Below are 24,424 nucleotides of genomic sequence, written 5' to 3' on the forward strand. Positions count from 1 at the left end.
TTATGCTGTGAATGTAAATGTACAAAATATATGTTCATACCTGCCTCTGGCCTCACCTTGACATTAAACTATTGGCCGCCTGGTGGCGTGTTTGTGAACTACGCCGCGACGCGTCAACTTCGAGGACGGCTGCTGTGATTGGCTGTCGTCCGTCACGTGTTTATTCTGAAGATGGCGTCTCCAAATGGAGGTAAATTCTAATTCCTTACCCTGCTATGCGGTGTATAAATTGTAAATTTGCAGTTATTAAGGACTTTAAGTCGTTAGCGACTCCTTTGTTGTATTACACGAACATCCAGAGGCGACAGAAAACACATGTTAGAGCTGTATTTGTGCTGTTTGGGGATGTTTTCCCCCCGCTGGCTACAGCCTTCACTAGCCCCAGTGTTGTGTCTGACCAGTGTACAGAGAAACACAGGAGACAGAAACACCGAAGCTTTTTACAGTTTGACCCACAGAGATGAAACTGTGGGTGCTGCTAGCTACAAACATAGATACCCCCGAAGCTCGCTACTGTGCTTTAAACAGGCCGAATCACCTGTATTTATATCATGGGTAACAGTTACAGTGTTTTGTTTCACAACATTGGGACTAGTAATAGGTTTTACGTTACTGGCTGCAGTCTTTCACCTTTACTTCCTACGTAATGTTATTGGTATTAACGTGACTGCACACTATAGTTATGCCATGAGTCATGCCCTTGTTAAGCTGCAGTTTTCTAACAACCGAATCACATGAAAAATGAAATAAAACATACACACATCAAGAACAGGTGTACATTTCCCTTAAGTACAATTTTGAGGTACTAGCACTTTACTTGAGTATTTCCATTTTCTGCTACTTTATACCTGTACTCCTGTGAAATAGTGAACTTTTTACTCCACTTCATTTATTTTAAACTTAGATTACTACTTACTTTGCAGATTCTGATTAATTTTACAACATATAATCAACAAATAAATGTGTAATTAATGTATGGGTGTATGTGACTTAAGTCCAGTCTGTAAAATAAAATGAAAACATATTTTTAAAAAAGAAAAAAAAATCATAATGTAATGAAATGTAATTTACAATGTACATTTACTACCCTGCAGATAAACTGTATATTATAAGTGATTAAAATTCACTTTTACCAGCTGCAACATTAGAGTCATGAGCATATAAATGCATCAGTAACTCTTGTAATCCAATAATATTATATCTACATTGTTATCATTCTCGAAAATAAGTTGTGTTACCTTTAATACTTTTACCAACTCTAATGAATACTGAAGTATTCATCTAAATACAAACACTTTAACTTGTACTACCATATGACAGATTTTACAATGTATCAGTCATGTTTGTGATCATATAACTCCAAACATATGCCATATACTTTGGGTAATTTTTGTGTATATAACACTGTTGTGGTTTGGTCTTTAAACAAACTGTATCTTAACAGGGCTTGACGCACACATTTAACAGTCAAATTCATAACACTGCCGTCGCAGATTCTATTGCCGTCATTTGGCTGATTTATTCTCACTTTAAACAAAATAACAAAATATTTCTCAATCTAATGTGAGGTCAAAGGCTTTACCAATGCCCTACTCTACACGCATGTTTGCTGCAGAAAATTTGGGTATTTTGGGGGATAATTCATATGTCAAAAGAAAAGATCTATGTCAACCTAATAAATCAGCAAATTGTGACATTATTTTCAATCAACACGAGAATAGCTCTAACAAACACAAAGTATATGACATAACTTACACATGGAGTAATGAAGCATGTCCAAAATTTGATGTTGTATGAAATTTGCAATATTCATGTCTGATCAAACACACAAACATTATATGTTATGTTGATATATGGTATAATAACTTGTAAATTAACAGCCCCTGAACATTTTCTTCATAAAAGGCTGCTGCTCTATATTCTCTTTTGTTAAATGACTGTAGTGATGTGTAACTACGTAATTCTACTGGAACTTATCTGCTTAATGTTTGTTTGCGAAACTAAAAAGTTAGATCATGTTTTTGTAATAGATGTGAACCACATCAGTCTCAGGAGAGATAAGGAGCATGCTAAACTTTAGATGAGGAAATAAAATATAGAGTAAAAAACATTGAAATGACTTGAAAACAAAGTGTTTAAATTGGCACTACAGGGTTTGTTGTTTTAAAATATATTTAAGCTATAGTGACATTTTGACATTTTCACCAGAATTCATCTGCTTTTCTTGCTCTGAGGTACATCAGCAAAAAATGTACGCACACAAATATGCAGTTTATGCCTTTTCCTTAGAAAATGTTACAAAACCAAAGTACTTTCTGTGTTATTGTGATAGGTGACGATTTTGAATCGTCTTTGCTGAGTTTTGAGAAGTTGGACAGAGCATCGCCAGACCTGTGGCCAGAGCAGTGTAAGTTTACATCCTCCCTGCCCTTGTGTGTTTACTCCCTAATGAATTGTGTTTTATGTAATTATAATCCTGATTATCCTGTAATCTCTCATTCAGTGCCTGGAGTTGCAGAATTTGCTGCGTCTTGTAAAAATGTGAGTTAGATTCACTGTGGCTCGCTTTGATTTACAAACTAGATAATTAAATAGGCTTGATGTACTGTAATATATAGGCCTGATCTATAAATCTGTAACGAGTTGTGTACTGAGACAACTTTGTTGTGTGTTAACATCACAGCCCATCACTAATTCGCCCCCCAAGTGGATGGCTGAACTAGAGAGTGAGGACATCGAGATGTTGAAAGGTAAGTGTTCCAACATTGTCCGTGTACCTGCAACAGTTGGTGTTAAGATGGAATATTTGGAACAGAAATAGTCTTAACATATAATCCTGTCAAATGGGATAATGTTCTGTTGAAACTAGTTACATGTAGCTAAGAGCTCTGATTATGGGTGCTGTTATGCTTTGTGTAGAGTTGGGTAGTCTGACCACAGCCAACCTGATGGAGAAGGTCAAAGGACTTCAGAACCTCGCTTACCAGCTGGGATTAGAGGAGTGTGAGTACATGAACAACACAAACTATACAAATTACACTACAGACAGTATTTGAAAATGTTAAAGGTGTTGATGCAAATTTAAATGTTTTTGCAATAAAACACAATGAAAAATCTAACGGACAAGTATGCAAATACAGAGATTACAGCTGCAAAACAAATTATTTGAGCCGTATAGTTAGTCACATGTTACCACTAGATGGTGCTCATAGCCTTTCTGTATCATACCAGTGGATTTCACAGCTTCTTTGTGCATTTTCACAATCAAAACCTAAACAGGCCAACTGCACAGGAGCTCTTTTTTTTCCAAAGATAGGATGAATAATGTTTAAATTGATTTATAACAAACTCTCCTCTACTCAAAGAGCAGGAAAAGGTGACTTTGAGGTCTTAATTCAGGTCAAATGGTAGATTTAGGTCAATCTTGTTAAAATTGGAAACACAAGAAGAAACAACAAAACTGAAGAAACAAGGGCAGACCCACAAGAGCCCATACAACAAGTGCTCAAGCATTTGATGGATGCAAAATCTAGTTTTTAATCCATTCCCCGCTGCCTCCATTGTCATAATCCTTATGGAGTGTGGATTAGAGAGATGTAGCTAAGTGCTCATATTTTCCAAAGAGAAAAAGGGGTATTTATTTTTCCCGTGGCAAAAGCACATAACCCATGAAGAATTGTGGTACAGCCCTCCTCTTACTGGGATAGAATATATAAATAAATATACATTTTCCCCAAGTCGGTTAAATTCAACCAACATGCCTATAGATAGCGCAGGCAACGTGATCTTATGTAGACAGTGAGTTAAAATGTTGCACTGCGGCCTGCTTGTGATGAACGCGCTGCTTTGTAAAGCTCCATAAAGACAACCTGTAATTATGAATCAAATTATACCAAACGTAATTTGGAAAAAGCTTTGATGAAAACTTTTTAAGTATCTGAAGACATTATCAGATTTTAGGTAGGAGTGATTGAAATGTTCAAGATTTGCTGCAATGGTAAAATGCACAAATATCCGATTAGACATGCCACTAGGGCTGCAATTAATGATTATTTTCATAATGATTCATCTGCAGATTATTGTCATGATTAATCGATTTGTTCCATGTGCCCTCTTCAAATTGCTGCTTTTTGTCCAACCAACAGTCCAAAACCCAAAAAGTCTTCATGCACCATTAAAAATGACAAAGAAAAGCAGCAAATCCATCGTTCGACTAATGGTTACAACTCTACATAGCACAGGAACTATGTAAGACTGGATAAGACTAACTACATATTAAAAGGCTATAGATTGAGTTGCGTGTGTTTTATTTGCATAGACCACAAGTCGCAGATTAATTTAGTTGAGAAGTGAGAAAGTGTTTAATCTTCCTGACTTCCTTAAGCCTGGAGAAGCATGTTATGTGGCGGGTATAAAGATGTTAACTGTCACAGGTGCAGGCCTGCAGGCTTTGCAATCATGTCATGTACCTCGGGATGACGGGACACAATGATGGTTATTATTGGTGTCGGAGCAGCCCTGTAATGGGTGCCTGTTTAATGCTCTCTGGTTTAATTTTCTCCTTTTCCTGGCTGTCAGGGGAGGCCTTGTAAATCTCAGCTACTTTTTCATCATGTTTGTGCACTCTTCAGTACCCGTAAACGACACTCCGCAGAGGCATGGCAGAGCGAGGGCAGGGGGACAGGATTTACTGCCCCTCCCCCTTCAACATGTGGACCATTAAAGAGGAAGCTGGTTAATGGGCAGAGCACAATCAAGGAGGGAAAATTCACCCACCCTGCTGCAGTGAGAGAGGGGACCAAACATTATTACAGGAACACCATTATCCCATGCCTGGAATACACCTCAGCAGCACTAGTGTTGGCTTCTGCTTTTTCTTGCAAATTGTGCACATACCACCATGTTTGTACATATGTATTTACATGGATATGAAGGGGGGATGTAACACACCCGTAACACCCCACCCTCCTCCCACCAGCACCCCCAATAATGGCTGGCCCTGTCTCGTCCCAGAGGGGTTTGACGCGTGCCTCTTCCTCAGGCCCCAGCTGTTACTCCACCCCATGATGAATGCCCCTGTCGTGGGCCACTGAGCGCGGGCATCAAGCCCCCGAGTCTCTGGGGAAAGCTGAGGATTCTGATAAGTGCTGTTATTGGAGGTAATTGAAAGCTGAGTGTTCCTTTGGGATGCACTGAAGGGCCTCAGCTACTGAGCACCAAACTGCTTGAGCTGGTGACAGTGCTCTATCACACTTGTGAGCTCAAGGCTACTGAATACCATTTAACACTTATACATCCAGGACGTGCTGTTAATTAGAAGGTGTTCCTGCTTGTTAAATTAGATTTTCTCTAACAGAAAGTGAACTGAAACCAAAGAAAATTCCAAAAGAATGGCTGACAAGTTAACTTCTGTGCTTATAGTAATGCCTTAACTCTAATAGTGTGATGGTGAGCCCTTCTCAAACCAGACCTTCCTCACTCTCACTCTCGTCCTGTCATGGAGTGTACTCTGTAATCACACCACAGCTGAATGAAGCACCTTACATTAAGGTGTAGGGCAGCGAAAGCTTCAGGACGAACTTCTCTCTCTCCGGTAGAAATAGGAACTGTTGTACCTTTTCATAACCATAGTTTTGTATCAGTATCGTTCGGAAGCGCGATTTCTTTTTTGTAAACAGCTTCTCATTTTTCACTCTTATGTTTATAAACTGCTTGGTTTTTGCAAAAGTCTCTGTAAAACTACAGCGTGTTGGAATCAAAATAACACATTTACTGTTTTCTAGACTAGACAAGGGTATATTTGATCTTGTTAATGTCTGTAATTGCATTGCATTGCATGGAATTTAATTGTATAGAGCGTCATTGTACGTGGTCAGTAGACAGTATCAGTGTACAGAAGACTGGAGGGATTCACCTATTTTCCACTTCCCGCTATTGGTCACGTAATGTGGCGGACCCTTCATGTGGACATTGAGACAAAGTGGAAGTGGGTAGGGAGAGGATGTACAGGGTGGTTACAGATAGGTCCTATGTTTTTCAGGGTGGTAAAGTCTGAAGTCTACCATTTAGGTGGAAATTGTAGAAACATATGTGTCAAGAGTTAAAGTGAAGTGTGTTTTTGAGAGACTTAAAACAGAAGCTTATAACAATGAGAAAACTGCCACTCAGCAACAGTTTTCCCACTGAAATAGTGTACAGACAAAAAAAACACATCAGAAAAAAATGTGTCACTACCCTATATACCTTAGAAACACCATGTTACAATGATCAAAAACTTTGATATTTAGGTAAAAAGTGTAACACTCAGTGTATTCTGGGTCTAGGACCACCTGTTGTCTCTCATGTAGCACCTGTCGTCCACCGTGATGCCACGCGGCTTAGACCCAGGCCTGACCCCTGTTGCGTCTCCCTATGTGAAGGTGAGACTGAAGGTCGCCCTGCCCTGACAGCTCCTAATGGGCCTCCGCAGTCACCACCTCCTCCTCCTCCTCCTCACCCTTAGGATCAATCTCCGACCTATTAGAAGCACGCCGCTACTGAATATGATTGCATTCACTGGGCCCCACTGGTGCTAATGTGCCTCCATCAATCCATCAGGCGGGCTGACCGCGGGGCGGGCGGTTATGAAGTGCCTGAGCTGACAGCCGCTGAATGAGGAACAGGGGATGCCTCCCCAGCACGACTACCCTTCCTCCTCCTCCTCCTCACCTCCACTCCTCCTCTGTGCTCGTCTTTTCACCTCTCCTCCTGTCTGAGTTGCGATGAATGGCAGTGTCGTGGTGCGTGTCTTTGAAGGTGAAACAAGGATCTGAGATGGTTCGTTTTTATCATCTTAATATTCAGTAACCTTGGGCCTTGTGTGGTTCGTTCTCTCAAATTGGCTCCCATCTTTTTAATTATGGGCCGTGCCATTTCATAATAGTCGTGCCGCTATAGTGATGGTCCATCGCTCTGCTCACATTTTGCAACAGGAGGATGAGTGTCTCCTTCCTCTATGTAGCAGGTTGCAGCTGTATCTGATGGAGCCTGTCCATATCTTGAGCAGGATCAGTGTCGGAGATGTGTGAAAGCAGAGGCAGACAGAGCTTAACACACACACGCACACTCACACACACACACCGCTCCTCAGTTCTGCCTGCCTGCCGCCTCCCTGAGCAGATCGGAAATGACACCTCATTTCCATAAAGGCATTAGGAATTCATTGGATTTTCTTTCCCAGCTAATCATAGTGCGGGTGTAAAACCTTTTAGGCTTTTTAATGAATGATTTTTGACTGATTGCCTATTAATAAGGACACCTCTTGAACAGGCATAGGCTGGGGCAGGGGTTGGGAGGTGCAGATGTGTTTGTTTTGGTGTGTGAATGCGTGTGTGTGTGTCAGCCAGGCGAAAATACATTGGATGAGGAGAGGAGGGGTGGGCCCTCTCGGTTGGGACATAAAGAGGAACCAGTGGCTCCCCTGGGAAATCACAGCTCGTGTCTGCATCTTAAATATCCCTGTGAAGTATCAATAAGTGGGTAATTGAATTTTGAACACAAACATGAGCGTCATGTGTATGTGTTGCAAGACTGAGGAGGGGGTGTGGGCTGTGTGCCGCCAAGTGTTTCTTTGCTTGTGTGTTTGTGTGTTTCATCTCCTCTGTGTCTCCCTCGTCCCCGGGGAGGAGGGCGGTGAAAGAGGATGTTAAATCCATTAAATAAAGCTTACAGGCCGTAATAGCTGAGCAGCGCTCCGAGATGGGCAGTGAGGGTCAGATAAGTCCTCTTAACTCTTAATGAAAGCGAATTGGGGCAGTCAGGGCATGGGTCCAGGACTCCAGTTAACCCAGGTGGTCATCTGTCTTCGGAGCTAACAGGGGTCCAGCGGCTCACCGGGAGCGTGCCATCGAGAGGGGCAGGCGGAGGCAGGGGGTTGCGGAGGGGGAGGGCGAAGTGATGATTACTCTCATTTTATACACAGGGGAGTGGTGAGGGGGGCTGGGAGTGGGCTGTGACAATGACACCCAGATCACTCACCGTAAACGAGGGAAAAGTGAGATGTTACACCGCCGCGTTTCCTCTGCATTTACATTTGAGCCACCTGGGTTTTTTCCAAATGAAAATGATTTGCAAGTTCAGGACGGACAAATTGCAGAAATGTGTGGGTTGCAGTCTGGTTTTCGCTCTTGCTGTATAATCTTGGAAAAAGGGCATCATCTTAAATAGCCTTGGGGCATATTTAGCTGTTTGTGTATATAGGTTAATCTCTATTGTTGCAGTGTACCTCTGCAGCAGTAATCAGGCCTAAATCTATAGCAAGAGGATTACTGGGCTGATGGAAGAGTTAGGGGGGTACAGGAGCCTTCATGCTGGTCTCTCTGCTAACATGTCCTCAGCCCTCAGCACATATTGTATCTATTTAGGGATGAAAATGAATTCAGATTGCTTCAATAAAAAGGGATTGCAGTCAAACATGCAGAACATTTAACATGGGTGAAACTGTTTTATCCAGTATGATGTGGCCGTGTTTACTGGTAGACTGTGATGGAATCTCCGACCAGTTCGGGCTAAATGATAATTAGATAGCAACAAATCAACAGGGCAAGGAAGATGGCCCACAGAATCCATAAGGTGTCATTTAGTATGGATGGCAGTGGTAACAAGATGCTGATTAACTTAGTGCAAAATTAGTAATTGACCTTTCTAATCAACTAAACAAATCTCTAAGTCCCCCTAATCAGTATTGATCTCGCCTGTTGTATGACAAAGCATGTGTGCGTGTGTGTCTGTGTGTGTGCGCAAGTGTGTAGGCGTTTGAGGCTTTCTAACCCCAACAGTTTATGTACTTATTGCAAAAATATACAATCAAATGTTGTAAAAATAACTTCTTAATAAATATGATAATCAGAAAGAAAAGAAAACTGTACATGCACTGTAACATGGCAGTGCAGCAAAGTTACAATTTTTCATTGAAGTCGGCCCTTTATCATCATGTTTTCTCCAACACATTCCCTCGAGAATTCTGTGGACATTTTTACTTGCTGTTTTGCCTTTTTTATTGAAGACATTTTGACATGTCACAGATATAAATGATCATCTAATTGTGGCTGAATCCCATTTAGCTGCTTCAGTTTCGTGGTCTAACCCACTCGTCAAGTTTCCACCCAAATGTAGAAATTTCTAGGGATGCACGATATGCGTTCTACTGAGTGCCGTTCTGATTTTCACATTTTTTATTTAAAAGACGAGATCATAACCTGTAGTTTAGGTGCACCTAAACAGGTAAGACAGGGTAAGATGTAGTAAGCAAAGATGAATAGTTGGTGCCATTAAACCATAGCAGAAGGAGAGGGCCCAGCTGAACCTTAAACAAATGAAAACATAAATGTTTGTTTCTTGTATTTATCTGAGGAACATTACAGTCATATAGTGGCTCCACACAGAGCTGATGTTTTAGTTGCTTCAATGGATGTTAAAGTCACATGCTTCATGTGCGTTTTGGTTGGCCTCGTAACCAACACACCAAGCCCACCTTCACCTTGCCAAGCACTTTTCCCCATAATTCTGTTTTATAAAAAAGGAATCATAAATTGGGCACTGATTTATGATTAATGGGGTCTTTAATGTGATGATATCAATGATATTTCTGTCTGAGCAGGGAGAGGCTGAACTGAGCCGTAATTAATGAGACGCTCAGTGGGGCGAGGGGTCTCGGGAGGAGTGGCACAGCCATCCTTGATCTGTTTTACAGTTTGGGCTCATCAAGAGATGGAGAAAGCGATAACAAGAGAGAAGCATGACACCTTTAAAATCCAAAATATTAACTGCTGCCCTTTACCAATCCTAGTGTAACTGCTCCTAATAACAAAGTGACATCAGGGTGCCTGCGCCTTTAGGGTCATCCCAATGTAATTGCTTTCCCTCGCCTAATTTTTTGACGGCTTCATTTCAATCTAAAGCACCCTCTGCACATCCAGGGGTCCCCTGATGACTTTGTTTAGGGTGATTTAAAGAGACAGCAAAGTGCAAAATGAATCCATCCCATTCCAATTAGCATCATCTTTAACCTAATGAGGGACACCTCAAGGTGACGTGGCCCCCACGCCCAGATGCACCATTATCATTCCACACTGGGCAACTCATCTAGATTACTAACTGGCCCGGATTTTTCATTAGCCGCCGTGGGCAGGGGGAGGCGGGGCTCCTTTACACCGGCACACAGGGACACAGCAGCCAGTCGAGATCCTGATCACATGCAGGCATCATGAAGGTGGATGACTTTCTACTAAATGCTCGTATAAAGTCAGTCTGCTGCTCTGTAGTCTTATATTTGTGTGATGTGATGGTAAAGTGAATGGGGTCTTTGCAGCTCATAAAAACTGCAGTGGAGACGAGCCTGATCCTCCTCTTATCTTTAACAAAGAGTAATTACTGTACCTGCATGGCGCCTCTGCAGGCATTATGATGCTGCTGCAGTAAAGTCCCCACAGTCTCCATAGTGACACAATGGTTTGTCTTTCACAGAAAAGCCTCAGCAGTGATTGCTCTCCCGGTGAAGACCAGTTTCACAAAGGGCCTTCAGCAGGGACAGTTCTGTTGTAGGACTGTCTAACGCACAGAGTTTACACTCTTGTACAAAAACGTACTTCACTGGATCCCACATCTTCAAATTGCTTTTTTGTCCAATCAACAGAACAAAACCTAAAGACTCTTCATTTAGCATCATAAATGACTAAGAAAAGCAGCACATTTGTACATTTAAGACGCTAGAACCATGTTCAGCAAAGGATGTTTGACATTCTTGCTTGAAAAATAACTGAAACGATTAATCAATTAAAAATAGTTGAACTTATTTTCTTTTTATTAACTAATCGATTAATCAACTAATTATTGAAGCTCTAATATGGTCTCTGACTCAATAGTCTGTAAGATCAATGGCCAGTATGGAAATTGTTGTATTTTATTAAAATGCAAAAGGTGCAGTGTTACAGTGTAACCTCCAACCTCAAGCATCAGCTTCTTGAGGAGGCAAATTACCAGTAAAAACAAAGTAACCAAACACCTCGAGGGACAGTTGTATCCAGAGTATTACCTGAAGTAGTAGTTCCCAATTTTTTAGACTTTTTCTTTTTTTTTAACGCTTGTGTCCTTTTAAAGCAAAGCAAATCTCCCTACATATTACTGCCTCTTAAACCTTTAAGTGCAGTACTGTATCTGTTAACCTTTGAGTAATTTTCCCGTCACAGATTTTCATTTCATTTGAACTTTTTTCCTAAGCTTGCAGGAAAAAAATCCTCCAGAATTTCCAGGAAAATGGCAATTATTATGGAACAATTTGGAAAATACACCTTAATTTCTTGTAGCATAATATGTTATTTCAATCCCATTAATCATGGTTAGAAAACCACTGGCCTGAAGGGTTAATTGTTATAATCATATTTCAGGGTTCATCAATAAGGATTAGTATGAGACAAGTAAATCTAGCAACTCAGTTGCCCAGTCGGGCAAGAAGTAAAAGAGAATTCAACACAATGTTTGTTCTAGAGCTGATGATGGACGTAGTAAAGGAGTTCTGATCTCTGTTGAGAGTTGCACATGCTCAGTACCAATTGTGCACTCACAATGGTGGAAGGTAAAAATGTTGATGTACTGAAGCGCAAGCAAACGTTTATGAGCTGAAGTGCAAGCGAATGTTTCAATTACCCTGGAAACATTAATGTTAACATTTTGATGTAGAAGAATGTTTGCTGCTTTGCATCTGTGACACACTGTGTCCTTGTTCTGATTCATTTACTAAAGTAAAAATTAAACATGACAGTTTACTTTAGTGTTTGCTGTTATTTGATGACCACTCATACATTAGATGATTTATATAGGGGCAAGTAAAAACTGATTTCCTCACCAACCTGGTAGATTTCTGACCAACTGGCCCCAAAGTGAAAAAAAAAAACCATGAATGATTTTTTCCTCTTCCCTGTTATTAACTTCTAGTAAATACTGTTATTTTGCCTGAAAAGTGCTTTCCTTTTTCTTACTTTGCTGGTCATTTGTGACTTATTTCAGACATGGCCATATTCTGTAATCACAAGTGGGGTGAATAGAGACATTCCGCCTCTATTCCCTCTCTTCGTGGTGAATTGCACACACACGTACACACACTTTCATGCACGCATAGGTCTGAATACTTGTACCTCACTACATTGAGACAGCAATCAAGCAAATCACAAGGCTCTTTGGTAGCCACGTCTCCATTTTATCTTGTTTTCCATGTCCTGAATGAACAGATGTTCGTATAAATTGCCTCCCTGTGTGACAGTGCAGATATTAAATACATGCTTTGCATTTCTAAACAACAGTTCTGCAGGCAAACGTTGTGGCAAGCCTGGCAGGGTTTTTTTTCTCATTTTACAAACTTGTCAAAGATTGCTGGAAAGGTATAAAGCAAAGCAATGAACATGACCATGAATTAAAAACAGCCCTTCTAACCTCAGATATGTGATGTTGTGTCTTCTTGTTTTACAGCCCGGGAAATGACCAGAGGGAAGTTTCTCAACATCTTGGAGAGGCCCAAGAAGTGACATGTTTTGTTTTTTGATTTTGTTTTGTTTTGTTTTGTTATTTTGTGCAAGCAATAGGAAATGTGGGAGTACGCAAAGAATCTGATTTATGCGTTAAACATGTTCAGTCCTTTTCAACAAAGTTCAGAGACGTTGTGCTCAAACTGTAAATTGGAGCAAAATGCTCACACACACTCACTCACTCACTCACACACACACAAACACACTGATGTCCTTGTGCACCTGTTGTCCTATAGATAGATGCCTTTACATTTATGGAATTGATTTATTTCTTCCACAATTAATTTTCTCTGTAGCTTGTAGACTTGTTTGATCAAATGTTCCCTATTTATTCTTATTTCTACTTTAAACAAGAAATACATGTTTTGCAATTTGTGAAGTTGTATAATAAAGTTTTAAACGTAGAGATGATTGCCTTTTATTTAAAATACCTTTGAATGATTAGGTTTGCAGCTAACTTTGGTGATGCAACAGTTATGAGAGACTGTTCAACTTTTAATCAGGGCAATAACTTCATGCCTCTCATTCCACAAAGTGCAGCACCTCTCCGGCTGTGGACATGTAAGGAGCTCCGACGTGAGAGTGCTTTCCCGGCTACCAGGGCATGTTTTCCATTTAATGAGCATTGGAAGCAGGGTCCCCTACACAAAACATTGCGTAAAAATAATATTGCTCATTGTCATCGCCGTTAATGAGAGTTGACATAATTACTAGGACCATTTCTTTTCTAATTAGCACACTTCGGCCTTGTCGGAGCTAGCGGCCGGGCAAAAAGAGAATCAGACAGGCATGCCGAATGGGAAACAAAAAGAAGTCCATCCGCCATAATTAGGTAGGACAATGCCTCGGACTGTTCTCGGCTGGAGATGTCGCTGGGGCTCTGGCCGCTCACTCCCAACAAGTTACACTTCTCCCCAGGCCGCTAATAAGCCCCTAATCGTCTTTCCGATTCACACGGACAGAGGCCGCCATTGCCTCAGTGGCTTCACCCCCTGCCTCTCACACAGGGACCCTGGTTCACCCCTTAAGAAAATTATTTAAACAGTTCTGCAAGATTCAGACAGAGTTTGTGGGTCTTTGAACACAGCATGGCCTGGTAGCAGGGAGATGGGGGCCAGATAGTACACAAAAACTTTAGCTGTGTCCAAATCATTCCAAATAGTGTTTGTAGATTATTTCTTTTATTTATTTATTTTTTCAACATAAGCTATGTAAAAGTACAATATTGATCCAAACAGGCTCCTAACCCCACCAACCACGACCACCACCACTATCCCAAATCATATTATTAACCTATAAATCCTGTAAAATATGGACCATTAGAACTAAATCTAATGTTTTCTGTATATTGTTGCAAAATTAAGTTCAGATACAGCCTACTTATATTCCCAAACCATGGCAATTAGCCTACCATTTTATAATTAGACACCCTGTTTATTATAATTTGAAACAAGTGGCTTTATTAACGGTTAATAAAGAAATGTTTTGTACTGATCAATAATAAGACATTAATCAGAAAACTTTTGAGTTGCCCAACTTGTGTACTCAAGCATCCATTTATCAAACAGCAGATTTAATGGATTGCGGCAAACAAAAAACTCAATCAGGTCATAATGACTTATTAACATGTATAATTGCAGACATGATGGCTTATTATGAAGTGAAGACACCTTCAGTGGTTTGGAACTCAGTAGCAAATAATATAAGAGAGTGCTGCAGCTTCACTGAATTTAAATTTAAGATGAAATCATGGCTAGACTCAGCCCAATCATGCACCCATCACGCAAACACTTAATTTCATAAACAGTGAGTGTTTTAAAGTCTTGAAATCTTGTTGTTATTGCTGTTCTTGCAGTTGTATAGTGTAACTGTATTTTTTTAAAGCACCCAGATCCCAGAACATCATCGGTACCTATCTACTGAGCACAAGTGTTATCAATCAAGTGAGCACAGAGCCCAAAGGACACTAAAAAAAAACACCCACACCAGCCATAGTCTGTTCACCCTGCTGTATCTGCTGCTGCACCACCAGACTACAGAACAGTCGATTCAAATTCAACTCAACACAAATTTATTATTTAATATTAAAGGAACATTTATTCAAACCTATCAAATGAACCTTTAATTTTCTTCAAAGAAACGTTACTACTCTGCTCAGGAACTACAGGTGTAAATTAGCTCATAGTGCACTGTCCCCGTCAAACACACAAGCAAACACATAAACCAACAAACAAAAAAAATACACCAAAGCATTGCAAACACTTATAACTGCTTGATTACCAAGTAGAAATTGGAGAAACAACATCAAACCTGGCAACCCAAATGCTGTTTGGGTTGTGAAACCAGTACTAGCAGGGTTGGAGGAAGTATTTATAACCTTGTGTAAGTAAAGTAAAAATGCTCCACTACAAGTAAATCCCTTATATTGTTGTTCTAATATATATTAAAGGCTATTATCATTTATTACTGAATCATATAGCCTATAAGTAGCATTTTAGTTGGGTGAGGAAGAGCTAATTTGAACTATTTTACATATTGTTGGGTAGATAAATATATAACAATATATAGTATTTTATAAGGTGATGTGTTAATTGTAAAGTAACTATATCTTTCAAATAAATGTAGTGTAATAAAACATAATTGTCTACAGTTAGGCCTACCACCTCTGCTTTTAAAGCGCTCAGTATAGGTGCACAGTCTGCAGGTTGTCCACATTAAACAAGTTCCCTGATGTTATTGTAACTGGTTGCATGTGGACACTTGTTGCTGCTGACTGATGAATGATGCTGACATCCTCAATATGCTGCACGCACTGGTGGCTGCCCGTCACCCGCGGCCTCCCTCCGGCCAAACAGCCTCCTCAGGAAGCGGCGCGGCCCCCCGCGGAGCTGCTCATCCACACGGAGAGAAAATCCCATGCGCCTCCGTCCATCCACCCATCCGCAGTGCGTTGCCTTGACCTCACATAGCCTCTGTGCCCCGACAAACGTCAATCCGATGTGCCCCGAGTCCTTAAATTAGCTGTCAATTAGTGCAAATTAATCAACTCCTCGCCTAATTAAGCAATGCCGACGGGCAGCTACCAAACATGCCATTGTGGAGGAGCCATGAGAAAGCTGCGGGGCTTGCAAACTCTTTCTGTGCTGGGGAGGAGGAAGAGGAGGAGGAGGAGGAGGGTGGAGGAAGGGGTGCATCGCATCACATCACGCCCTGCAACTGCTTTGGGAAAGCAGAGGCTCCGGCTGTGCTTCAGTTTTTTCCCCCTGACTCGGCTCTACATGTGTGCTGTCATCAAGTTGCTTCAACGCCGAGGGCGCCGCCTGATTCAGCACTTCCAGAGGCTGCTGAAGAGTTTTACACCACTTTGATAAACAAAGAGGGAGAGAGAGAGAGAGAGACATTGAACGCATCAGTGTTGCATGAATAAAAGTTCATATGGGATGATAAATGGAGAATGATTCCGGATCTGTTAATGCATTCGGGTATGTTTCTGCTGTGACCTTCGCGCAACGAAAAAAAAAAGTTGTCTTCCTATTCATGACCACAAACGCATCTCGAGCTTTCGCAGTCACATCAGCAGGATCTGATATTCATTAGAATGGGCGGTTTCTGCTTATGAGTTTCTGACCTGCTTGCAGACATTGAAGGTCACACGCTGGGTGCGTTCATCACTGCTGGTTTGTAAAAGGTTTGAGGACACTTTGTTCCTTAATTTTTTTTTATTTTATTTTATTTCTTTATTATTTTTATTTATTGCATTAAAAGTGCCAGGAGCAGAGGGTTGGTGAAGGAGGTGGCAGATAAACAAACATTTCCCAACAGCTGTTTGCTTTTTTTAATCTGCAGCCGTCAGATCCTGCAGGTCTTTGATGGGCAAACCCAATCTACACGAGTGACTGAACTAAATCTTCCCTTAATCTAGAGCCTTATTAGGCGGGCACTCTCTTCTGCATGTTAAATCAGCGTGCGGCCATTTTCCACAGGAGATGGATTATTAAAAGCCACACGGAGAGGAGACGTGTTGCACCATCGGCAAACAAACAAACAAACAAACAAACAAAAAAACACACGCGTCTATAGATTGCGGTGATGATGGAGTGAGAGGGAGCAGCGAGTCGCCTGTAATTGACGGGTCATCCTGAGTTACACCCCTCCACGTTAATAAATGACTCGATCCCAACAGGCTGATGTGTCATTAGCATATCCTGATAACATTGATTTCTTCATTAATAGAATTTCCACTAAATAAGCCCTAATTAGTTTCAACTGGCCAGCCACTAATTGCAGCAGCAATATTTTTCTCCCTCTTAATCAGCAGCTCATTTCACACTGTTTTGATGTTCTTAAATATGGCTTTTGCGGGCGGATCTATTTTCTGCTTCCGCCACAATCCATATAGCTTCAGGCTGCTTAAGTCATATTGTGCAACTGAGTGTTTTGTAAATTTTATTTTACTTCATTATTCCATTATTTTGGCAGCATTTCTTTCATGATGCGTTTGCGGGAAGTTTGAAAAGTCAATGTGAAAGCTGCACTTCAATCTGTATTTTGTTCTACATCATTTCCAAACGAATTATAATTATACTACAAGCAAATAGGGAGACAGCTAATATTCATATCACTCTATGGGTTTTAATTTTGGCACGAATATGTCAAAATTAGCTTTATTTTATTGAGAGTATTCTCTCTTTTAATCCCCAGCATCAGCTTGACACTGAGACGCCGAGAAGTAAAGATGGACTTTGCTTGCATCTCAAATATTCTTAGAATAAATAGGATTATTGTAATAATCACATGACCCAAATATATTTTAAATGCAGGCCTGTACTGCATATAAGCATGCAGAGGCTGCACTAAAAATGTAAATTCCAATACAAAAATTACACTAATTGTATTTAAAATGTTTAATAAAGCAGCATGTTTCATCAACGTCCTGACAGCAAATGTTTCCCAGTTTTGTGCCATCATTTCACTGAAACTTTATGCCTCCATGATTTAAATACAAACCTTAATTAGCCATTAGCCATGAATTTTAATTAGTGCAGATTCCCTTAATATGTAAATAATATTGATGTTATACATGAGATAAAAATAATAATAAAATGTTTTACACTTGTGCAAAATTTTCTGTATTATTTTCCTGTCCCTGTGATTTAATCTGCTCTCTCTAGCCTGCACTGCTGCTGCTGCTGCTGCTGCTGCTGTGGGATTAGCGGCGTGCAGGACGGTGCAGGCAGGCAGGCAGCTCACTGCACACTCACTCCGTCCGTCTACCGTCCAGCTGTCGGTTTTGGGAGGGCCTTTGATTTGCGTGTGATGAGTTTCCCATAGCATCTGGAGATCAATTATCCATCCGTGTGAGCCAGTGGATCATAGCTGGGGCTCTGCGTGTGTGCGTGCGTGTGTGCGTGTGTGTGTGTGCGTGTATGTGTGTGTACACAGCCTACTGATTTATTCTAGGAGATTGAGGTAATTTTCTAAACCTGCAGCATTTCAAAGAGTAAGTGAGAGGTGTGAAGTACAGACGATTTAATTAGGCCTGACTTGCTACAGAAAAAATTATAAACAACACCACCATATATTTGTAGTGAGTTTATAATGGCTTAAACAAAGTGGTGTCTGTTGCCTATAATGTTCATAATTAACGTCTCTGTAAAAAAAAAAAAAAAAAAATAGAGAAGAAAAGAAAAGAAAAGAAAAAATTGTAGCACTCCTGGTTCTTTTTGAGTCATTTCATTTCCACCCTCAGCCTTTCTTTTCTGCCTGCTGCTTGAAGAAAGCCTTTTTAATTCCTCCCTTTCTGTCTCTAGCCTAAATCCCTGCCGCGTTCATCTATACAGTCCTGAGGAAAATGCAGATATGTATCCGAGAGGGCGTATAATGCATCCATGATCCACAGGAATCCTGAATCCTTGCAGCTGATTGGCTGCTGGCTCCTGCCTCTTGTTGGGATGGACCTGTTGGATAAAAGGACCATTTTCTAAAGGACTCTTGTGTGTTATACAGAGGATCATGCACTGGGGACCATCCTGCAAGACTGCACAGTGAGAACAAAAATAAAGGCCTTTCATCGCAAGAGATCATGACGGGGAAACAAGGCGCCGTGCTGTCGGAAAGTTTAAATCTGTCGGAGAAAACCTCTCTGGGAGCGAATGGAGGGAGTAACAACAGCCACCAGCCGAAGAGCAGCGCGACCCATCCGCCGCCCAGGTGCACCGGCTTCGGCATCCAGGAGATACTGGGGCTCAACAAGGAGCCGTCCGCGGCCCCGAGGAGCCCGCTGGACGCCCTGCCGGCCGGGGCGCACCTGATCGCCGCCAGGTCGCTGCTGGGCCCCGCCGGAGTGGGTATGGGTGTCGGGATGGGATTAATCGGCCCCGGTGGGATTCCGTCGTTTTACAGCCAGCCCGCGTTTTTGGAGACGGTGCTGTCGGACGCACAGGATGTTCACCTGCAGCCCCACAGCAGGTCCATGGGGCCGCTGGACACCAGCCAGTCTGCCAGCTCAGGTGATCAGCACACACACCACATAATAATAAGTCTTATAATAAATACTGAGTCGTATTTTCAACCGGGCGACTGTGCATGTATTGACAATTATTATTATTTTTTACACTGTATTATTATTATTATTATTATTATTATTATTTATTTATTTATTTATTTAATGTGTGATTTTAAATGAAAAAATTAAAATTACCGATACAAAGACGCTCTCACCATAGATGTCATCGCCTCTTTTAACACCTTCCTCCTGCTTTTAATCCAGATTCCGAGGATTTATCTTCAAATGAACGAAAAATCTCAAAGTCGTCAGTAAGTCAGAGCAAGAAACGCAAGAAAAGACGTCACCGGTGAGTGCAGATTCCTGGTTAACAATAAAGTCTGATCGTGTTTATTTTTAGAGATGAAAAAAATGGCAGGAATTGGCTGCTTTTTACCTGTAAAATAAATAAGGGGTGATGATTTACTGGGACTATTTCTTCAATTAATGTTTGATAGTATTTGTGTTTTTATTGCAGCCTTATTGATACAGATAGGGTCATGAACTACTCTCTTTACTGTTATGAACATATTGGCCACAGATTAATTGTATTCCCTGTCATACTAACATGAAATTTTAGCCATGTCCAGATTTGGTTTGCAACATTTTTTGCACATGAATAATAACAGACCTATATTTTTTAAATTGGCTATTACCTTTTACATTTTTATTTCCGTCCCACTGACCTTTACTTTACTTGACGAATGATTTCTGCAGGGCACAATATATTCTGATCAACATGCCCAAATATTTAAACTGACAATATATATATATATATTTATATATCCACAGGACCATATTCACTTCATATCAGCTGGAGGAGCTGGAAAAGGCCTTTAATGAAGCGCACTACCCGGATGTTTATGCCCGAGAGATGTTGGCCATGAAAACAGAGCTGCCTGAAGACAGGATACAGGTGATACAAGACTCTATTTTATTTTGTATTCCTTATTCAATCGAAGGTTTTGACTTGTTGGGGTTATGGAGCCCTGGATATTTTTCCTTACACACAGATGTTATTCTTTTGTTTTTCATGTGTATCATCCTTTATGGTGTATTTTGAATATCTCAACTCGGAGATACATCAAGATTTTATGTTGTAAGGTCGTTTTGTGCGTGCCAATTTTACATTTGCATTAAATAATATATGCTGATGTGTTTTAATATAATTTTTTGGCTATGCACAAACAGCAAAAAATATTATTTTATTTAAAATTATTTAAACCTTTTTACTTACACCGAGATTTTATGCTGTGAGGTACGACTTTGGCCAAATTGCCAAACGAAAATGCTACATTTGAAGGGAACGAGGTATGCTGATGTGTTTTAATTGTATTATTGGCTATGCAAAAACACTCAAAATTATTTAAACCTTTTTATTTAAAGCATAAATTGATCTTTATTCTCTTTGAGCGCTCGATGAATAATAACTGGCTGAACTAGCACAAAAATATAGATAATAAATTCATAGCAGTGTCTTACTTCGTTAATTCAACTGTATTTAAAACACTCAAGATTCCTGAATTTCTTGAGACTGACACTTGTGCACACACATCGCAGGGCACACATCATCAGAATATTCTTTAATAAAAATAGAAAATTAAAATATTTCTTTAATTGAAAGGCTAATTAAATCACATGCATATTATAAGGTAGGCTGAATCTGATGGTTAATTCTGAATATGCGCCTTTAACGTTCCCATCAGTGTTAATAAGCCCCTGTAAGGCCTCTCATGTTTGAGGGGTAGACTGGCCCCTCTCTCCTCTGTGAATCGATCAGAGCTGCTCCCCCTCCTCCTCCTCCTCCTCCTCCTCCTCCTCCTCCTGTCTCCACACAGCACCAGCAGCCTCGCCAGGATAGATCATCTCTCATCGGGCTGCAGTTGGATGTGAAACAATTTGTTCTCGGAGAAGGAGCCGCTAACGACCTAATCAAGCTATCAAGGCGGAAGAAGATTGCGGTGTGACCTGAACCATCCATCTGCCCGGGGAGGGGTGGGGGGGCGCCTTTTAATCTCATTCTCATTACGCGGCTCGCAACAGACACAGCCGCGGATAAATAATAAAAGGGAAATAAATAAATAAGCCGCGGGTCTAGCTCCTATACCTAAATAAAATTAACACCCAATTTTCTCATTGAGTGTAATTAGTTAAATCAGACGAGCTCGGGAGGCCGGGCTGCTGGAGAGGCGCAGGGAGTTCAAATGAAATAACTACATTGAATTTATTAGCACGGGTCAATAGCGCCGCTCCCCCGAGTCCCGGTAGTTTAATTTCCCGTGATATTTGCCCGCCTGCCCGCCATCGATTGGGCCTGAAATTAACTTATTTTTCAATCAGCCTCGGCGTGCCCCAGGGTCACTCCTCCTCGCAGCTCCCGCACTCGCTTCTTTTGAGGAGCCCGAGAAGCAATTTCTCTTATAAAAAAAAAAGAAAAAGAAAAAGAGAAATAGTGTCTTGTATGAATTAAGGGTTATCATCAGAATTACCAGAAAGAGGCTCGAAAAACGGTTTGATCGTTTTCAATTTAATATCTGTCCCCTCTCCTCGCAGAGCCCTCACAGCTGCTGCCCTAAGTAGAGTGTTTAACAGTCCTGTGTTGTGCCATACAATCAATTTGGCCCCTCTCTCTCTCCGTCGCTCTCCCTGAGCTGACAGATAGCCTGCAGGGCCTCAAGCAGCTGTTTGGCTGCGGCCGACTCAAGCGTCTTGATGTGTCAAGCCATCTATAACGCCAGCGCAGGTATAGCTGGAGATCAGCTCTGACAGCAGGCAGAGATCCTTCACACCTGTAGCCGGCAGCTTATGGGAAATCAATGGGCTGGATCCCAAACGGAGCAGCTGTTATCTTAAGTTAGTTTTGAGTCAGAATCCCAAAGAGGTCATCTTTGAAATAACTGAAATTGAGTTTTCATCTATAATTAAGGGTATAGTGTTGTAAGAAGTGGCACTAATAATGGTTAATAACCCGTTTCTGACAAGTTTTGGGTTGCCAGGTTGTGAAAAATCCCTTATGATGGTGTCAGTCCTTTCTAATAGTGCAGTGTCATATTATCTGCGATTGTGATGAATGATATTAAGTCATCTATAAAAAGTTTCTCCCACAATCTGTCAAGTCTGCAGTATATAAATTGGTCCAACTGGACATTACCATCTGGAGAATGAGGAGATGGACCAAAATCCAAATTGGAAGGATAATAAACAGCCTCATGGATTTTTCACAACCGCCAACTCAAACTTAAGTCTCATTGATAGCTTATAATTGATCTGTAAAGCATAAGTAAATGTTTTATTACTCAATAATAAGCACAAAACCTCTTTAGGGTGCCCTCTTTAGTGTAAGTGGTACCAATTGTTGCATCTTGTGCAGAAGAAAATACAGATTACAAACTGCTGTCGGACTATTTCAAACCCTTAAAAGAAAAACAAATCCAAGAATTTACTGGTTATCGACACCCTGCCAAGGTAAAACTTGGACCATGAATCCCATGTAGTTCCATCTCTGCCAACCTCAAATGACTGAGAACATCATCTAGTCAGAACCACCAATCTTATTGAATGTGCACCAATATTCCACTCGAAAGAACAAATATTATGCAGACAAACTTCACTTTCCTCACTGGCAAAAACTGCAACACTCTCTTCTGAAAGGCATAGGAGATGCTGACTCATGTGTCTTATTCGGAGGTGAGGTTTCAGGTACCAAATATTTGTGTTACTTTGTCCCCCTATCACAGGTATGGTTTCAGAACCGCAGAGCCAAGTGGAGGAAGAGGGAGAAATGCTGGGGCCGGAGCACCGTGATGGCCGAGTACGGGCTGTATGGAGCCATGGTGAGGCATTCAATCCCCCTACCGGAGTCCATCCTCAAGTCTGCCAAGGATGGCATCATGGAGTCCTGCGCTCCCTGGCTGCTCGGTGAGGCTTCATGTCTGACTGTCTCTGCAAATGTTCAGCACCATTGTTCCATGTATTCATCACATTGTAACAATGTGGCTGCTCATCAAGTTATTCATGCTTAATCGTGACAACACTGAAATGTTTCACCGCAGTAGTGATGGACTGAAAGCAGGCACAGACGCCTTCTATGCACAACTATGGTAGATGCTATCATATGCTAAGTATGACCCTTTAAAGGTGCAATATGTAAAAACTGGCCACTGGTTCAAATTAATACTGCAAGAAAATAGGGGTCAGCATATCACCAGAGTGTCATGTTTTACAAAAACAGGACCCAAATGCAGAACACCAAGGCAGGCAGGTTGAAAGCTAAACGCCAGCTTTAATGAAAGCTGATAGTCCAAAGTACAAAAATACAAAAATACAAGTACAAGCAACAAAAAGCAGAAATAAAGGCGGGAGGGTGGACAAAGAGAGGAAGTGGAAAGATAAACATGTCACATGAGGATATACACTACAAAATAAAACACGAAATGCCCAACAGAGAACCCAAACCATGGCACGGACTAACCACTAACTGCTGCAAACTGTAGCTTCCTTTAGCTAGTTAGCTCAGTTAGCCATTCAGCTAGCGGTCACATTAGCTGACTCTGCCTGGGACTGGGAGCTCGGAGCACCGGGGAAGTTTTAGTGTTGTTTACTATGAGACTATCTCCTCTTTAGGTACAAAGTGGCTAGGAGCTAGTTGGTCAGCATGCTAACTTCAATATCTCTCTCTGCAACACAATACATTTTTGACATAACGTCAAAACTGTTATTTCTTCACATTCGTTTGATCATTTTTAGTTTATTTTTTGATTGTTTTAAACTAAAATTTAAATAAATACAACATATTGCACCTTTAAATACAGAATATTTTGCATTACATGACATTTTTCCAACCTCAACGCCGGTCATACATTGCCATCGTCCCATTCAAACATTATTTTCTAAACCGGAACTATTTTTGCTTGCTATTTTCAGTCCAAGATGGCTTACCAATCAACAGACGCTATTCTAAATCTGAATACCCGCAACTCTTTGCAGGGATGCACAAAAAGTCAGCGGAGACAGCAGTTCCCCCGCCGACTGGAAAGTGCGATGCGCCCCAGCAGCCGAGCTCTCAGAGGGCAGAGGAGTCTGAGGCTGAGGAGAAGAGGTCGGAAGGCAGGTCCACCGCCATTTCTAAAGAGGAACTGAGGGAGAACAGCATCGCTGCACTCAGAGCCAAGGCACAGGAGCACAGTGCCAAAGTGCTGGGGACGGTTTCTCAAGACAGACTGCTGGAGGGCAAACAGGAGAGACAGGCAGCTGAGGAGAAGGCTGGGGAGCCCCTGAGTCCGGCAGAGGAGGAGAAGAGTCCATAGAGACTATCACCTTCCTG

At 41.2% G+C, this 24,424-nt stretch overlaps 2 protein-coding genes across 2 annotated transcripts; both read left to right on the top strand.

Moving 5' to 3' along the window:
- Positions 1 to 156: 156 nt before the first annotated feature.
- On the top strand, positions 157 to 12,961 carry lin52 (lin-52 DREAM MuvB core complex component). Its single transcript, XM_073483902.1, has 6 exons — positions 157 to 190; positions 2,333 to 2,407; positions 2,504 to 2,541; positions 2,684 to 2,750; positions 2,920 to 3,003; positions 12,502 to 12,961. Exons 1-6 carry the CDS (start codon positions 172 to 174, stop codon positions 12,555 to 12,557), a joined length of 339 nt encoding a protein of 112 aa, XP_073340003.1. The 5' UTR covers positions 157 to 171; the 3' UTR covers positions 12,558 to 12,961.
- A 5,678-nt stretch (positions 12,962 to 18,639) lies between these two features.
- vsx2 (visual system homeobox 2) lies at positions 18,640 to 24,407 on the top strand. The gene is made up of 5 exons (XM_073484335.1): positions 18,640 to 19,066; positions 19,327 to 19,411; positions 19,894 to 20,017; positions 22,839 to 23,019; positions 24,025 to 24,407. The coding sequence occupies exons 1-5, from the start codon at positions 18,640 to 18,642 to the stop codon at positions 24,405 to 24,407; spliced, it is 1,200 nt and encodes a 399-aa protein (XP_073340436.1).
- Positions 24,408 to 24,424: the final 17 nt, after the last annotated feature.

This window comes from Pagrus major, chromosome 16, assembly GCF_040436345.1.
Source record: "Pagrus major chromosome 16, Pma_NU_1.0".
Taxonomy (NCBI): Eukaryota; Metazoa; Chordata; class Actinopteri; order Spariformes; family Sparidae; genus Pagrus; species Pagrus major.

What these genes read in the sequence shown, in the direction of transcription:
- lin52 (XM_073483902.1), top strand. An exon ending in AGACCTGTGGCCAGAGCAGT is followed by an intron (nt 2,408 to 2,503) that starts GTAAGTTTACAT and finishes TCTCTCATTCAG; the next exon opens with TGCCTGGAGTTGCAGAATTT. An exon ending in CCAGCTGGGATTAGAGGAGT is followed by an intron (nt 3,004 to 12,501) that starts GTGAGTACATGA and finishes CTTGTTTTACAG; the next exon opens with CCCGGGAAATGACCAGAGGG.
- vsx2 (XM_073484335.1), top strand. Translation starts at nt 18,640, where the DNA reads ATGACGGGGAAACAAGGCGCCGTGCTGTCGGAAAGTTTAAATCTGTCG. An exon ending in CAGCCAGTCTGCCAGCTCAG is followed by an intron (nt 19,067 to 19,326) that starts GTGATCAGCACA and finishes CTTTTAATCCAG; the next exon opens with ATTCCGAGGATTTATCTTCA. An exon ending in CTGCGCTCCCTGGCTGCTCG is followed by an intron (nt 23,020 to 24,024) that starts GTGAGGCTTCAT and finishes TGCTATTTTCAG; the next exon opens with TCCAAGATGGCTTACCAATC.